Below are 18277 nucleotides of genomic sequence, written 5' to 3' on the forward strand. Positions count from 1 at the left end.
TCTGCACGATTTCCCTGATGACAGCTTTGAGCTAAACACAGCATTAAGGGGAGTCCTTGGGGGATATCCCTGGTGGTCCACTGGCTAAGACTACGATCCCAATGCAGGGAGGCCTGGGTTTGATTCCTGGTCAGGGAACTAGATCCCCCATGCTGCAACGAAGATCGAAGATCAAAAATCTTGAGTACTGCAGCTAAGACCTGGTACAGCCGAATAAATAAAATATTTTTTGAAAATTAGTGGAGTCCTTGGTTTTGTTTTCATTCTAAAATTCATTTATAGATCTCCAAGTTTGCCTCAGCATCTCTTCAAAAGATGAGAGAAATATCCCACCCCTTCCACACACAGACTGAAAACTCATGGTGTGAATGAAGGTGGAGGGAATCAGGGCATGCACAGGAAAGGGTAGTGCAGTCACAAGAAAAGAATTTCTTGTGCTCTTGAAGAGGCTGCAGAAAAGTGTAAAAAGGGAGCAAACACCAGACCAGCCGAAGTCACCCCCAGACTTGGCTGCAGCGAGCAGAGGCAGACAGGTTCCGATGAGGACCACACACCCAGAGCCTCCAGGGCATTCTTGTTTGGAGGGGTCCAGAGAGCAAAGCTGCTGGGAAGACTTTCTTGCTGATACACTAACTGTTTCACTTACTGGCAAAAAATTGCTGCAGATTCCCTCCCCTCTCTTGTAACCACATCAGATGCAGAGAATAAAGCTTAATGGTTTCAAGCTTCAGTGGCAAAACTGCTAATGCTGATTGCAAAGGCCCTGCGAACCCTGATGGGCTACAGAGAATCATCTGCTCCCCTTGACTTCTGTTGTGATGCTGCCACCTACTGTTTAGATACTGAGTCACACAAGCATATTGCCCCCAAATGCAAAACTTCTTTTTGTTAAGTTCTGGAAGCAGTGTATTTTAGGGAACTAGCTTAGGTATCCCAGGCAGACGACAGAAATGACACTGCTAAGTGAACATACATCGAGAAGATGGTGCAATGTTTCCTGTGGAACCAGCTGCAGGTGAGCACGTCCTAGAGTTTACCTGGGGGATGATGGTCAGTTTCTCTCGGAGGTCGTGGAGCCCAATGGAAGCAATGTCTACCCCATCAATGGTGATCTGGCCTCCTGCGGCCTCTAGGATTCTGAAGAGGCAGTTTGTCAGGGACGATTTCCCAGCTCCTGTCCGGCCCACCACGCCAATCTGTAAATACAGTTTTTTGCATGTTAGTTCATTGTGTAATTCTTGGGGACAACAATTTAGCCTGGGGCATTCATACTCACAAGTGGAAAAGACAGTGATTAGCTACTGCATCTCTTAAGATGTTAGACTGATTGTGGTTTTGGTGGGGAAAAAAAAAAGTGCCTAGATGTCAGAAAAGGATGGCCTTCCCACCCTACCCCCTGACTTGTAGCTGGCTGACGGCTGCATTGACTACTGGAAATGTACACATTTGTTATAATTATTACTGGAAATTAATCGATTTTTAAGAATCTTGTTTAGACGTGAGGAGAAGGGAAGGACTGGGCCTGCCATCAGGTCTGAGAACGTGGACCTAAGCACATTACAGACCTAAGCACTGTTGCCCAGACAATTTTTTGGCCCTGTATCAGACCCCAAGTCCTCAGAGAACAAGAACACCATACTTTGCACACCAGAAGGAGAACCAGCCCACTCTCTCTGCAGGGACAACCTCCACACAGGCGTTCCACCAGTTCCTTCCCCAGGTCTGTGCTTCCTGACTTCCCCTCTGTAAGCCTTGAAGCTTATAGGAAATAAGCCCATCTGCCACAGGAGGAGAGGATGCCAGTTGGGAGGCAAGGGAGGGCTGAGCAAGAAAGCCCTTAGGAGCTTAGTAAGTCTGTTTGATCCTGTGTGGATATCCTGCCCTCTAGTGGTGGTACTGTGTCCCTACACCTCAAGGCATTGGAAGTGTTCCCACCCTCTCACTTCAACTGAATGAAGAAATGGTTTTCTATGTCCACAAGGACCCACTCAGGCCTTTCTTCAGCTCCACCTACCTTCTCCGTGCTCTTAATGTCACAGGTGATCCCTTTCAGTACCAGATCCAGCTCAGGTCGATACCGTACTTGGTAATTGCTAAACTGGATCTCCCCTTTGCTGGGCCAACCTTCTGGAGGTCTCTTATCAGTCACCCATGGTGCCTGGCCAGGAGACAGGAGGAGAAGTGCTTTACGTGGTGACAACTCACTCAACAATCCCCCCCTAGGATTCATGTCACAGAACAGAGTAAGTAGCAGTGTCCCAGCCACTTTTGAGCATCTGCTTTGAACAGGCTGAACTAGACTGGTTCTTCCAGCCATTTCCTTCTTCAGGGCACCTTCCCGACCCATGGATCTAACCCAGGTCTCCCACATTGCAGGCAGATTCTTTACCATCTGAGCCACCAGGACGGCTGAGAAGGTTTATACCTTATTCAATTGAAACCCTAGGCTACGAGGTTGCTCTGAAAATGAAGCCACCATTTAACTTGATGCAATCCCAAGATGTGACTTCTCCCAAACAATTACCTATTCTAGGTTTAAAAAAATTAGGTCCTTTCTGTCTGAGCAAGGGAAACTTCCAGAGAACCTTTATGACCCTGTGTGAAATCTCTAGATAGATGCATTCTCAAAGCATCAGCTTTTTTTTTTTTTTTTTGGCCTTGTTCCTGGGTTCCTCTAATTCCTCCTTACCTCGTTTTCCACATTTATGTACTCGGTTATTCGCTCAACAGCCACAATGTTGGTCTCTATTTCTGACGTCATCCTCACTAGCCAGTTCAGGGTTTGTGTGATCTACAGAGAAACCAGAAGATGATCATCTGAGGCTTAAACCAACCCAACTAGTCAAACCACAAATTCAATCTAGTGCCTCCTCGGTACCTAGCACTAAGCCGGGCTCTACAAGACAGCAAGGAGGAGGATAAGAGACAATCCACACCTCCTTGGAGGAGGAAATGAGGCCAGTGCATTGAATGGTGGGAGGACCATTGAATGCTCAACTCTGTGGTGCTCACAGGAAAGACACCAGGGGCTTGGAGTGGCCTGGCACCAGAACTGAGGCTAGATAGGCTGGCTGTTAGTGCAGTGGTACTCGAACTTGGCTCTCCCACCTATAAGTCATTAGAGTTTAGGGGTAGCATTCCAATGAGGGAAGCATAAGGAAAGACATGGGGTAGGAACAGGCCTTCTAAAAGCTGCTGCCTTTCTCTGCTCTCAATTAACAACAGCTCGATTGAGAAGCCAACCCTCAAGGTGGGACATCCACATGGACCCCTGTCCTCTGTTACCCCAGTAAATTCAAGTGCCTTCCTGCCATTACAGAGATAAATCTAACCAACAGGGAGACGGCTGTCATGACCTGGGCCAGAGTCCAGGGCATCTGTGGGTCGCTCAGAGGCAAGCTTCTCAGATGCAGTCTTCCTACAGGCAAAAACACAGGCCTGGCACATACTCTCAGGAATCTTTGTTGAGCACATGGTAGGTAGAGACAGGAAAGCTCAGGAGGCTGGGGACTAAGGGCAACCACTTGGCGTCGGCTGGACCATATGAACTGTTGATATCTGAACGATGTTCTTTGGTTCAGTCTAATAGTTCTCCAACTCTTTGCCCTGTCTGTCCTAGGTTAATAAGCCTAGAACTGAGGGGATGAAAGGGCAGTGGCACAAGGAACCTGGTGATTCTGGTGAATGACAGAGTCCTCTTCCACCATGATCACCTTTGGGTCTTATGGACTCCAACTGAAAACAGCGCCATGTAGACCCTGCTGGTGGCTATGCAGACCCCCAAAATATTAGTTCAGAAAGTTTCCACAAAAGATGGCCAGATGACTCATTAAATGAGTATTATTTATTAAACTTTTACTGTGGTGCCAGTCTCTGTCTTAGGCGGTAAGAAATAATGTCTGATATTTATCCCTTAGTCAAGTGGGGGATGCATTATATAGTTCTATTAGACTCTCTCTTCTTCATTAAAGTGAACTCCAATTATTCTGTGATTTAACAAAATAAACGTAGAAGTTACTGTTCAAAAGACTTTCTGGTTACTGCTATATTATAAAAGAAATAGTTATTTTTTCTTTCGACTATAATCAAGAGGCAAAGAGATGGGAAACTATTAGATTGAATCACGTGAGATTGCTTTCTTAACTCCCCAGGGCAACAAAATATATATCCAGTTTCCCAGATGACACCGGCACCTACTTAGAAAGGTTAAGGAGCATGTCCATGGGTTACACATTAGTAAGAGATGGAGACAGGGTTTGAACCTCAGTCTCACCTGGTCTATCTGGATCTAAAAAGGAATCCAGAGCATGGACTCCATGGTATATCCTAGACTAATTCTTAGTCTAGGATATACCATGCATTTAAGAATAATGCATTAATTCAACCAAACTCCCAACCAGACTCACATTAAGTGCATTGGACAGAACAAAGCCCACAGTGTCCCCACTTAGGTTATTTCTATAAATAACCATCATCAAGGATGCAAAGAAGACGATCAGGTTCCCAATCAGCTCCAGACGAACCGCAAGCCACCTGGAGGGCAACAGAACCAGAGAAAGAGGTGTCACTGAGAGGTGTCAGCTTCCTTACCTTACCCAGCAAGCGCGGGGTTCCCAGAGCATTCTGAGAGGGCTTGAGTTGGTAGGACTGTCTTCTTAGGAGGTGCCTCAGTTTAACTATGACATGTTTTCCTAAAGTCTTTTAAATTTTGGATTTTGGAAAATAAATTGCATTTTTAAAGATACTGGAAGAGTTTGCTAAACTAAGGGAATCCTATATTTCAGTGCCTCCCAAACTTGCCAAATCGTAAGAATCATCTGGTGGCAATTGTTAAAAATATACAGATTTGTGCCAAAAATTCATGGACTCTTCCCCAGGAGATTCAGGGAATGACTTTTAGGAATCTGCATTTTAAAAAATGTTCCAAATGAGTTCTTTTGATTAGGCAAGGTAAACAATGGCATAAAGAATTCATACGTAAGGTTAGAAAGAAGTCACCACAGGAAAGTTCAATGTACCCTGTCTGATTTCATGATTTTAAAAAGATGGAGAAAAAATAGCAGGTGGAGAGAAGTTAGGAAAGAACTGATAACAGACGGATATGTTGGGCTTTGTAGAGAACTGAATAGTATATAGATTGATGCAATTTATAAAAACTGACTTTCCCAGTAAAATGTGCTTTCCCAAATTTGTACAAATAATTCTAGCACACCTACAAATAAATATGATACATATTTTACAAGGGGCATCCAACAGAAGAATGGCTCTTTCCTTCTTGGAAATTATCTAAGATATAAAAGATCTTTACAATCAAATTTCTGACCTCTTCACGTTCCAAATAATACTAAGCATCATTAGCCTGCCCTTCACAGTGCAAGACAGTGTAGAAACCACTCAAGGGCTTTCATTTCCTGAAAAAGATCTTCCTCCTCCAAGGACACGCCAAGGTCTAATGAAGCTGGAGGAACCAAGACTGCACAGCCTTTTTGGATTTACCTCACAGGATTTGAGTTTTTCATTTCTGTCATTACTGATTTTACCCAAAATTTTGCAGCTCTCCTCCCTCCAACTTCTGCTTCTTTCCCACCTACAATAACTGTCCTGCCTATGGACAACCACACATCCACTCTCAGGGAAGCAAACAGAATGTCTGGTTCACCCAGCACTTGGACAGAATCTGTGTTACAAAATGCTGAGCAGTGTCATGTAACTTCCTCCATAAGCCCATGAGATAGGTTGTGATCCAGCCATTGTAAAAAAAAAAAAATAATAATAATAATAATGAGATTTTCCTGAGGGGTCAAGACAATTCCCCTAGCTCGGGAAGTAGCAGAGCAGATACAGGGACCAGTCTGACTCTGAAGCTTATGCTTTCTCCTCTCTTCTCACATGATAGGCGTGTTTGCTGCTGCTGCTGTGTCTCTTCAGTCGTGTCTGACTCTGTGCGACCTCATAGACGGCAGCCAACCAGGCTTCCCGTCCCTGGGATTCTCCAGGCAAGAACACTGGAGTGGGTTGCCATTTCCAAAGTGAAAAGTGAAAGTGAAGTCACTCAGTCGTGTCCGACTCTAGCGACCCCATGGACTGCAGCCTACCAGGCTCTTCCATTCACGGGATTTTCTAGGCAAAAGTACTGGAGTAGGGTGCCATTGCCTTCTCCGTGTTTAGCCAGAGTGAATTTCACATTTTGGGCCACACCTACCCTCCCACAGCTAATGTCAAATGCGCAGAACTCCAAAGCACACATATCTGGGTGAATATCTGGGGGCAGTCTCACCTGTTGGAGGTAATCCAAGAAAAGACACATTTCTGGTTGGTGTCAATCGCTGTCTCACTTTGCTTTAGAAATCGCTGCTGGTGCTCAAAGGCGCGGATAACAGACAAGCCTGACACAGTCTCACTGAAGTGAGAGTATATTGGGGACCTGGTGACAGAGTCCAGTCGTCTCAACTGGCGGGAAGTAGCCACATAAAATATCTGGACCCAAAAAAGTGAAGAATCTGTCACAGATCACATCACATATGCTGTTACCTCTTCCCTCGTGGCCGTGACCAACATTCATTACTCTGAGGCCAGAGCCAACATCTGAACAAGAGGCAGCTCTGATCTGGTCTCTCACTAGGGGAGAGATGAGAGAGGCTCAGAGGAAGAGGACGATGCGAGGATCTGGGGTTGGTGGGAAACAGGGGAGCATGAAAGCAAGACACTCTGCCACAGCCCTAGAGGCTGGAGTATTCCAAGGAATTTTGTCAGCCTAATCCATATGCTCCCAAGAATCTGCACATATTTCTTTTTTGCACATATTCCTAAATGACAGTAGTGATAAAAATGGTCTTTTTTTTTTTTTAGAAAAATGGTCTCTAAAGGGATAAATGCAGCTGTAAAACAAGGGGTTCGGAAAGGAGAGATGGGCAATAAATGGCTTAAGAAAGGTATGCTGATGCATGCGTGCTAAGATGCTTCAGTCATGTCTGACTCTTTGTGACCCCATGGACTGTAGCCTGCCAGGCTCCTCTGTCCATGGAATTCTCCAGGCAAGAATACTGGAGTGGGTAGCCATTCCCTTCTCCAGGGGATCCAACCCCCCTGGGTCTCCTGCATTGTAGGTGAATTCTTTACTGTCTGAGCCACCAGGGAAGCCCAGAGGATTTGTTGAAATAAGGGAAGAGCTAGGCATGCGAGAGTCAGAATTCAAAATGTTATACATGGAAGTTTCCTCAAATATCCTGCCTCTTATTTGTTGATTTGTTACTAACAGAGATGACAATGTACCTGAGGAACTCAACACACAGCCCAGCAGTGTAAACTTACCACAGCCACAAGGCTGCCCTTCGCTGAAGGGCTTCAGGATTGGTTTCTCAAGGTGATCAATTTATCCCAAAGGTAGCTGCTGGGACAAGAATTCTCTCTACAGCTTCCTTCCCCTCTTTCCTTCCCCTTATTGCAGGCATGGAGCCCTTTCTACTTGTTCTAGTTTTTCTTGAGGCTTGGCTATCAAACGACTTTTGCCCTCAAGACCACACTGGAATTGAGCCTGAACACACCCCCACCCACCCACCGCCCCGCCACAGACACCCCAGTGAAAGGAGAACTGCCCTGAAGTGAAGAGACTGGGCTCCTGCTGAGGCACATCTCCAAGTAGATCAACCTAAGCCAACCAAGGAAGCGGCCTTAGCACACCTCTTCTGGAAGCCACCGACAACCTCACCATTGTGAAGACGGTATGTTAATATCTGACTCAATGACAAAGATGCTCGAGGGGTGGGGAGCGACTAGCCATAAACCCAAGAGAAGAACTTAAGCATTTATGAGGAGAAGAAGGGAAACCTAGCCATTTCCAAACCTACCTGAACAGACACATAAATGATGCCAAGAGGAATGATGACGACGACGAAGATGGGAGTGGCCAGGCAGATCATGACCAGCGTGCTGATGATGCCCAGGAAGCACAATACCCAGCTGCGTAAAGACATGGGGAGGGTGTCATCCACTGTGGAGATATCCTAGGGACACAGGAGGAGAGATGGTGTGCTCATGAATGCCTGGGACATTTGACACCTTCTCAGTTGCGGTAGGGAATTTGCTTAGTCACGTCAGAATGCAAGTAACTGTCCAGGGTTGAGAGAAAAAAAGAAACCCTCACCATTAGTTCTGTGAAGATTTCTTTTGACCCTCAACTGGTATAAATTCTCCATCCTTCCTTCCTCCCCTACTTTAATCTCCTCTTAAGAGCTCAGCCATCTGCTCCAGAGGACCCAGAATCTAATTCTCCTTTACGGTCTGAGCCACCTCCCTCACAAAACTCACTATACAATTAATGATAGTTTCCTTTTTCCCATATTCCAAATAAATAATGATATATATTATTATATATAATATCTATTTTATATTTACAAAATGTATATATAATTTATTATACATGTTTAACATATATAATATGTATTATTATATCTATATACATATTATATATATAAATAATTATATGTGTATATACATAATTAATCTTCTGAAAAAGAAAACACAGATATTGAGTTACTTAGGCAACAGTCATATTTTGCTAACTGTTTTTGCATGAAGAAGGAAACCATCATTAATTGTATGCTGAGTTTTGTGGTGGAGGTGACTCAGACCATAAAGAAGAGTTAGATCCCAGGTCCTCTGGACCCGATGGCTGAGCCTTTAAGAAGAGATGGAGGTAGGGGAGGAAGGAAGGAAGGAGAATCTATGCCAGTTAATGGTCAAAAGTAATCTGCACAGAACTGATAGTGAGAACTTCTTTTTTTCTCTCAACCCTGGACACAGTTATGAGGAGGGCATGGAAACCAACTCCAGTATTCTTGCCTGGAGAATCCCCATGGACAGAGAAGCATGATGGGCTACAGTCCATAGGGCCACAAAGCGTCAGACACGACTGAAGTGTATGAGCATGCATAATACATATATACATTACAACATTGGAAAAGAGTGTGCAATCTTTGCAAAATTCCTGTGAGAAATCTCCCCATCCAAAATGATGTCCTTTTTAAGGCTCTATGAAAGAGCAGAAAGCCGATGTAAATTGTCTCCAATGACATCATGCCCACCATTTTTATTGCAGAGGAAGGTGACAAGTGGGGGCCAGCCCACTTTTGAAGCAGTCGCCATGTCCCCAAAACCTGGCTGTAGGCTGGGAGCTAGACTTTCTGTGTCTGCTACAAGACCAAACACATAAGGGCTCAGAGTTGCTAAGACATTATTAAAAATGTGCACCTTCCTCTACAAACAGAAGTTTGAAAACTCTCTTGGTGATAATTGAATATTACTCTGAATTGTCTGGTTTCCTCTGTTCCTGAAATTTCCATCTCATATTCATTAAGAAGCAATGAGTTCAGTCTGGTGCATGGTAGAGAGCCATCTATGACCTTTGCATCCATTGAGCATCTCAATCCCCAGGACAGTCCTTGGCTCATAGAAGGTACCCAGTAAATGTTGAATGAACAAATGCTAAGGGTTCTAGAATCTGCAGCCGATGGAGACAGTGTTCCAGAACTCCATTCAAATCACAAGATTCCATAATCCAGACCTCGTTTACTTATTTGTAAAGCATCAAAGATGGGAGTTTCAGGACTGGAAGCAGCGACCAAGCAAAGGGTTGCCCCGCAGTCACAACCATGACTCCGTTTTCACCTGTGTTTTTCCCTCTGCAGAGTAATCCTTCACATCCCGCTGCCAGCACCACCGGCCCGCCCCCGCCCCCATCTCTCTGGCTAACTTCTACCACTTAAATTTCACCTTTTCTGACCTTTCCCACCCTTGGTCATCCAGACGCAGCCGGTACCTCTTTTCCTGTCACTCTTTCACACTCCCAGAAGGCCACTGTGCGCATTGTTGTTCCTGGCTTCCCCGCACTCTATCAACATCCTTTATTTCCTTGGCCGTCTTCCTCACTCATTGGTGCCCTACTTACAGGGCCACAGTGGTTCATCCCTGTATCCCCAGGACCCTTAGTACCACATACAAGGTTATTCCGGAAACCTCTGCATGCTGAGTGGGACCAAAGAACTGGAACTGCCCAGCGTTGTCTAGGGGAAAATGAGAATTCTTTCCCTGTCAGAAACAGAAAGATTCTCAGCCATAAATGCGTCTTACAGCCCTTGAGATACTTACACCAGCAAACCTGTTCACTATCCGACCTATGGGTGTTGTGTCAAAAAAACTCATGGGTGCTCGAAGGATATTGTTCAGCAGTTGCTTGTGAAGGATGTTTGATGCATGGTTGCAACCATAGACACTCCAGATATTCGCTATGAACACAAAGAGACCTAGAAATGGAAGCAGTGTAGTCAGCACCGTGCACAGGGAGCCCGGGAGACTTGCGCCAGCGACACAATGGCAAATGCTTTCCCGAGTCGAGGCAAAGTAAGTGGACCCGGTAGACTGTCGCAGGGACAGCTGCTGTAGCCATCACACATACCTTGTGCGACTCCCAGAGCTCCATAGACGCCAACTCTCAGGTCCCTCTGAGAGGATGGATAGTTGGTGCCATTGTATATTTTAGAGTCGCTGGTCCAAGCACTGAGCCAGAGGTTTGATCCAATAAAAGCCACATAATAGATCACAAACCCCAAGAGGATGAAGACTATCGAGCACCATCCTATTGCTTGTAGGTATTTCAGGTAGATGGAGAACTTCACCTGCAAAGCCCCCACCTCAGTGTTAGCAGAATTCCTACTGGCATTTTGGGTTTACCTGCTGGCTCAGATGGTAAAGAATCTGCCTGCAATACAGGAGACCTGGATTCAACCCTGGGTTGGGAAGATCCCTTGAAGAATGGAATGGCAACCCACTCCGGGATTCTTGCCTGGATAATCTCCTGGACAGAGGAGCCTGGCAGGCTACAGACAATGGGGTCTCAAAGAGTTGGACACAACCGAGCAACTAACACACACCATTGACTTTTGGTGAGGAATTACCAGAATATCAATCATGGGGGAATGCAGTGCTTTGGAAAAGTGGATAGCAGGTAGCAAAATTTGGTAAGGGATCACATTTCTATATGGGCAAGATAATAATCAATGCTGAAATATAATGCAGAGTGAATAACCATCAGATTATTAATGAACTTCTAGATGAAATTAAGAGGAACAGATATAAAAACAGTGGGACAGATAAGGCTATACCACAGACCTTGCTTTATTAATGTTTAAGACCTTAAATTTAAGAGCTTGGTCTTAAGTTTTATTAATATGAACTGTGTGCTATGAGCTTGATAGATTGGTATTCTCTGGCTCCCAGAATTGCATCTCATTTTTGTTGCTTTCATTACGTGAAGTGTGGTATGAAGATATTCACAGGACATGTGTCATTCTTCATGGAAATACGATTTGATAAAGCGCCTAGAGCCTCTGCTAACATTTCAATGATAAATTTAAAGACGGGCAGAGCACATAAGGCATATTCCTCTATAGATATGTATTCAAAGCATCAAAGTTAAAAAGCCTTCTATCGCCTCTAACGGATGGTACTTTTTACTGTGGCATTCACCTTTCCAGTTTGTACAAATTCCTTCTTAATGAGCTTTTGTCCTCTCACTGGCTCTTCCTCTTCCTTCAGGATGTTCGCATTCCGAATTTTCAAGGAGTCTTTTAAGGACTTCAGATGCCTGCTACTGGACCGAGATCTGAAAGATTGAGAGGGGAAGTTTTCCTTCCAAGCGTCTTCTTGGAGGCAGGTGTCACAGTCGCTCTGTGCGTATCACAGTGCACTTCAGAGCAGATGATCACAGGGGAAACGCACCGCCCCACCCTACTCCCCATGCTCAGAAGCAAAAGGAGAGCTGGGAGCATCCATGTAGACACTCAGGGAAAAAAAAAGAGAAAGAGAATGATCAAGGGGAACTATGGAAGTAATGGGGGCTGCCCCCCATTACTGGCCAGCTGAACAGATGACCAACCTGCGGCTCAGCGTTCGATGAAGATCGTTCTCTCTTTTCATGGACAGGGAGGCCACGTCCTCTGGGATTTCCTCCACACTGGGCACCAGCCCACAGTCATCATCTTCACTGTCCTCATTGACTAGGAGACACATCAAAGGTTAGGGAGAGAGCTGCGCAGAGCTGCCACAGCCCCATGAACAAGGAGAGAAGTCTTTTCTGATCTTGTTGGCCTTGACAAGAGATCTCAGACGTACATATAGGTTGGAATCTTTTAACTCCATAAATACTATTTATTAGGGCATCTCTTTGAGAAATACCAGAATAAAGGAAAGATGAGTTAATATTTCACTGGAAGAGAAAAGGCAAAATGAAGAATATTTCCAGAAACTTCTAAGTTCCTTTGGAGCAGGAAAGAGCTTTTAAGGATTATAGGAGACAAACAGTAGAGTCATAATCCCCAGAACTGACTAAAAAGGTGAGTGCAAATTTAAAATGTTCTGCTTGAAATTCAAATAATTTAAAGCATTTTTAAAAAGCATACCCTGAAAAGGTAAAACAGCTTGGGCTGTGAAAATAGTAATGACCTCCAGAAATTGAGACTTCTGTAAAAGCAATGAGCATAATGGCCAGAAATTATCAAAACCACATTTTCCATAACTTTGAAGTTAACCAAAGGCTTTCAAAAATCCAAGGAACATTTACTTAAGAAAAAAGGCTAAATCTCAGAAAGAACAGTAACCTTTGTAATAGTTTAATTTACTGTATTTCCATTGCCCTCTCCTTAGACCTGCTGTAGTCTAGAAAACCAACAGCAAACCAATTACAATTATTGTAACCTCGCAGCTACTGGAGGGAACAGTGTGGGTTCAGAACACGCCCAAAACCTCATTGCTGGACAACTGTCATTATTGACCACTCTAGCAGTCCTCTGGAAAACCCCATTCACAGGGCTTGTCTTTACTGGGCCTTGGAGTTGGCTCTAATAATCAGCAGTTGTTGTTTAACATCTCAGCTGCCTGTGTCAGTGATAACAGTTGGGGCAAATAAGAAACCGACCAAGAACTTAACAAAAATCTGGGGAATAAGATATTCATAGGAGTTTTGATCTCTTCAATATATTCCTAGCAATCAAGTATGTCGTACATATGTGTAGGGTTGCACACCTACCCGAGAAAGACTTGAGAATGTCTTATTCCCTTAACTCTGGCTTAACTTCAGACTCTGGGCAAGCAGGCAACAAAGACTGACACGGAACTGTAAATTGCCTGCTAGCTTGTTAAAAAGACAGGGCCCCCACCCCTCATTCCCACAGAGCCTCTCAGCAAAGGCTGAGTGACGTATTGGTTGCAGGCACTTAAGGAAACCTCTGACCTCTTGGTCATTATCTGACCACTAAGCCAACCAAGCAGGAACGTCAATGACCACATGAAATAAAAAATATAGACTTAACAGAATTAGTTTGGGAAACCAAACATTAGGAGGAACAACAACAACAAGCCCTGGTGGAGGAAGGAGAGGAGAGAGCTTGTATTTCCAGAATTGTTAAACTAATTAAAATGATCAGTTTTCAGCAAAAAGTGAGACATACAAGGAAGCAGGAAAGTATGGGGTTGTACACAGGAGAAAAAAAAGATGGTCAACAGAAACTGTATTCAAGGAAGCACAGGTGTTGGACTTACTGACAAAGATTTTAAATCAGCTATGATAAATATGCTCAAAAAACAACAGGAAACCATGTCTCAAGATCTAAAGAAGTGAAAAGAAAGTGTTGGTCACTCAGTCATGTGTGACCCTCTTTGTGACCCCATGGATTGTAGCCCACCAGGCTTCTCTGTCCATGGAATTCTCCAGGCAAGAATACTGGAGTGGGTTGCCATTTCCTTCTCCAGGGAATTGTCCCCACCCAGGGATTGGATCTGGGTCTCTAAAGGAACGTTCTCACTAAATAGAGAACATCTCTATTAGGCCCACTGGGATGGGCCCCTAATCCAATACGTCTGATGTCCTTGTGAAAAGGGGAAGTGTGGACACAAATGCACATAAGAGATAAAACCATGTGAAGACGAAGGCAGAGGTGGATGTTGTGTATCTATAGCCAAGAATGCCAAAGACTGCCAGCAAACCACAGAAACTCGGAGAAAAACCTGGAGTAGATCCTTCCCTGTTGCCTTCAGAAGGAACAAATCCTGTTGACACCTTGATTTTGACTTCTCACCTCTACAACAGTGAGTGACAGTACATTTCTGTTGTGTAAGACACCAAATTTGTAGTGTTTTGTTACAATAGCTAATTAGGAAACACTTAGCCAACACTGCCCTCTTGCCTTTTCCTTTCTTCTACCATCTGGGGTCTGTACCTTGAGCCCTGGAAACCACACAATAGCCTGCCAGGCACTGCGGCTTACACAACTTCTCGGAAATGGCCCATCAGCGTGTCCCAAAATGAGGGTTTGCAAACTCTCTCTGTACACAAAAGACAGGATTTTTCAAAGGGGCCATCTACCCATGGGGGTTTAGATAAACAGAACTCAGATCCAGGCAAATCAGAAGAAAAAAGTTGAGAATTAAAATGAGAAACCTGTGCAGGTTGTGGTGATGTGGTTGACTGAGCAGTAACTCAGGGGGATCCAGCATCAGACCCTGCCCTTTGCTGGAGACCAGTTCCCAGGCAGGTGCTTTTTGTTTTCTCCAGGCCAATCCCCAGAGCACATAAAGGCTGATGGAAAGCTCTGACCCCTTCCTTCCTGCTGGTCTCCCTGCCCAACTTTCCTGGGCTGGCTCCCAGTCCCCGTAGCCCGCACCATCCTAAGGTCACCTAAGGCACCTAAGGCACCAAAGGTCAGTCTTTGTTTCTGACCACTCTTTGTTTCTTGCCAGTGTTTGTAGACTTTTCTGGTTTAGGCTTTTCTTTCCGACTCTTGTGGTTTAAAACTATCACATATTTCTGACCTCAAGGCTTGAATGTGCTCCCACTTCCAGGCTCTGAAGTTTCTGCCTCTTCTGATTGACTCTTAGAATGCCCTTGCAGATCTTACTTTCTCAGTCCTGACCTCCTGTTGGTAATTGCCACCTGAAGCAGATACCCAGAACCATGCCTGGGATGACTGCTGGCAGGTTCTTGGGAGGGACCTCAGAGACCAGGGCTCCATTACTGCCTGGAACTAACCCGTGACCCCAGTGGTCATGTATTAGGTAGGGCCATTCCTGTGGTGTACTGCGAGACTACGCACCTGCCATGACTCTGTTCTGGTTTGAAGCACCCAGTGGTGTTTGGTATGTTAGTCAAATCCTTTGTTAGGGCTTAGCAGTGATTTAGCAGTTCACTATTAATACCAGGTATTACGAAGCTGTCCAGGAAGTGATTTAATGAGTTTGGATAGGTAGGGTGGAATACGTGAACCAGGGCATTCCCTAAAAGGGGGTCACTCCTGCCCCTGGTGTCTCTCCCACAAGAGCTAATCACCCCATACCTCCAGTTATCTTCTAACTGAACTGAAAGTCACTCAGCCATGTCCGACTCTTTGCAGCCCCATGGACTATATACAGTCCATGGAATTCTCCAGGCCAGAATACTGAAATGGGTAGCCTTTCCCCTCTCCAGGGGATCTTCCCAACCCAGAGATTGAACCCAGGTCTCCCGCATTGCGGACGGATTCTTTACTAGCTGAGCCACAAGGGAAGCCCAAGAATACTGGAGTGGGTAGCCTATCCCTTCTCCAAGGGATCTTCCTGACCCAGGAATCAAACTGCGGTCTCCTGCATTGAAGGCAGATTCTTTACCAACCAAACTATCAGGGAAGCCCTATCTTCTAAAGAGTAACCTATGACTGCATGTCAGAGGCCAGATGAGCCGGATGGGCCCCTATTTTGGCTCACATAAAAAATGTCTGTGTTTGTTTCTTTACAGAGACACAAAACACAGAAAGAACAGATATTGGATCTCTGGCTAATTCACCTCCACATTTAGTTCACTGAGTGCTGAGCAGGTCAGCAGGCAAATAGTGGTAGTTTTCTACTCCTGTCCCTTCCACATCTGAGTTCTATCCTGTCCCAATCCTCTTCACATACCTGTGGCCTCATCTTCGGGACCCGTCTGTTTCACAAATGTCTTCAGATTCTTAGCAAACAATCCTTTATTGGCCAGCAGAGTGCTGTAGGATCCCTTTTCCATGATGGTGCCATTCCCCACAACCACAATCTCATCCACTTGGGGAAGAAAGTGAATGCTGTGTGTCACCAAGATTCGAGTCTGTAAAAATAACAGTAAGTTGTGCTGACGATCCTGTGACCACCTTCTTTAGCTTACTCTTGAAAAGGAAAAACAGAGTCACTGTGGGGCTTTGCTTCCAAATGTGGCCCTGACCACTTGACCTCTTTATTTTACTTCCTCTTTACTTCCCAGCATCTCATCCTAAAATCTGACCCTGTGTGTACAATGAGACTGTCATCATGAATATATTCAGTTATTTTTCTGTAGTGACAATGAGGTTTGCCCTGCACACATTTCCCTCCAGCTTTCTGGGCAGCCAAGAGTTAGGCTTAGGGATGTCACTTGAGATCAAGGGCTATCAATACAACTGAGGCACACAAAATTAACTGCCCTCTCACTAACCAGCAAACCACTGATCCAACAAGAACTGCCCAGATTATTTTAGCACGTTAGAAACATTACAGGGCAGGGAGCTTTGGCCCAGGACCTCCCCGATGTGGAGGACTTGGCACTCCTCGTATTGTTGTCTATTTATGGATCACACTGACTCCTGACACAGGGATTCCACTCAAAGAAAGATGAACACTTGCAGATGAGTAACGAGGCTCACATAGGGTCATGGTATTGAGATGAGCCTCTGGAGCAATATCCCAAGCCCACTGTCTCTGCTTTCTACAGACAGCCCCACAGACACTAGGTCACTCGTATCATGAAGATGCAGGAGATGCCCATCTTTGAGTCTCAGCTCAAAGCCAACCCTTTTGGTAGCCTTTCCTGAGTCCCCAGGCAAGAACTGGGTATTTCTCCAATGTTTCCTCTGTAGTTTGTATGTTGTTGGGGTTTAGCTGCTAAGTCATGTCTGACTCTTTTGCAACCCCATGAACTGTAACCCGCCAGGCTCTTCTGTTCCTGGGATTTCCCAGGCAAGAATACTGGAGTGTGTTGCCATTTCCTTCTCCAGGGGCATCTTCCCAACCCAGGAATCAAACTTGAGTCTCCTGCTTTGCAGGCTGATTCTTTACCACTGAGCCACCTGGGAAACCCACCAGACAGTAGTTTGTATAGATTGCCATTAAAAATAATCCTTGTGTTATAATATTATGGCTTGCTTTTTGATATGTCTGCCAGTTAGATAAGTCACTTGAGAGCAGAGATGAGAACTTTTCATCTGCTTGCCCAGTCTTTGCAATGAACCAGGCCCAGAGTGGGTATTCAGTTCAAGAATGAATGCAGCCAATTGTCTTTAAGGACAGAAACCAGGACCAAAAATAGGAGGGAAAGTGAGTTCCTGTTGACTCACTGATCCGAGAGAGGCAAAAGGCCTCAGAGGGACAGCCGCCCTACCAGCCTGAGTGGACGCATTCAAAAAAATCTTGAAGGGAACAAGCCAAACGATAGAGTGCTGCCAGCCCGCACTCTACACTTGCTGCTGGAGGGAGTACTTGTGGAGAATTCCTATGCTCTCCCAGTACCTTCATGTTCTCACCAACCCAGAAGCTCTCGGAACCTCCTTATTCAAGCGATTTTATAATCCAGCCTCTTGCCCATCTTTCTCTCTCCAGAGGCTGGTGTTTGGGGCTGAAAATTCCAGCCCTCCCATCACTTGTCTCCCATCACAAGTGGACTCATGTCCACATGAGTTTGAACAAGCTCCAGAAGATGGTGAAGGACAGGGAAGTCTGGCATGCTGTAATCCATGGGATTGCAGAGTTGGACACAATTTAGCAACTGAACAACAAGTTCTATGCCAGGAACTAGTGACAAAACCAAATATATTTCTTCTTATATAACAGATCTCTAAGGACTTTTTAATCATAATTAATCACCCTTAATTAATAAGAGGCTCAGTGTTGGAGCCAGAGAATAAGGCTCAAATTACCCAGTTCTCACATAAGCTGTGACCACTAGATGGGAGACCTCACTAGGCCATTTCCTGCAAGACCAGCATGATATTATCTCCTCAGCAGCCCAGGAGGGCAGGGAAATAAGGAAATCTGCTTTAGGACCCAGCAGTCCTAGGAGATGTGTGCCCTTCTTCATGTCTTCATTACTTTAAATAAGTTCTCACCTTGCCCTTCAATAGGCCATTGGGACCCAAGACCTTGTTGAAAATATGTTTTCCCACATGGGCATCCACAGCTGACAGAGGGTCAT

The 18277-nt window shown here is 45.1% G+C and overlaps 1 protein-coding gene across 2 annotated transcripts in view; it reads right to left on the reverse strand.

Moving 5' to 3' along the window:
• The window catches only part of ABCC2 (ATP-binding cassette, sub-family C (CFTR/MRP), member 2), a 70205-nt gene that overhangs the window by 5726 nt on the left and 46202 nt on the right, over positions 1–18277 (reverse strand). For both annotated transcript variants that reach the window (XM_010859539.1, XM_010859541.1), the window contains exons 19-30: positions 18192–18277; positions 15982–16162; positions 11933–12053; positions 11524–11659; positions 10454–10673; positions 10147–10301; positions 7848–8003; positions 6278–6477; positions 4407–4533; positions 2690–2791; positions 2015–2158; positions 1038–1196 (exon numbers count right to left, since the gene is read on the reverse strand). In XM_010859539.1, coding sequence (XP_010857841.1) covers positions 1038–1196; positions 2015–2158; positions 2690–2791; positions 4407–4533; positions 6278–6477; positions 7848–8003; positions 10147–10301; positions 10454–10673; positions 11524–11659; positions 11933–12053; positions 15982–16162; positions 18192–18277 — 1787 coding nt within the window. The remainder of the gene's footprint in view (positions 1–1037; positions 1197–2014; positions 2159–2689; positions 2792–4406; positions 4534–6277; positions 6478–7847; positions 8004–10146; positions 10302–10453; positions 10674–11523; positions 11660–11932; positions 12054–15981; positions 16163–18191) is intronic.

Source organism: Bison bison, unplaced genomic scaffold (assembly GCF_000754665.1).
Source record: "Bison bison bison isolate TAMUID 2011002044 unplaced genomic scaffold, Bison_UMD1.0 scf7180017864456, whole genome shotgun sequence".
NCBI classification, from domain to species: domain Eukaryota; kingdom Metazoa; phylum Chordata; class Mammalia; order Artiodactyla; family Bovidae; genus Bison; species Bison bison.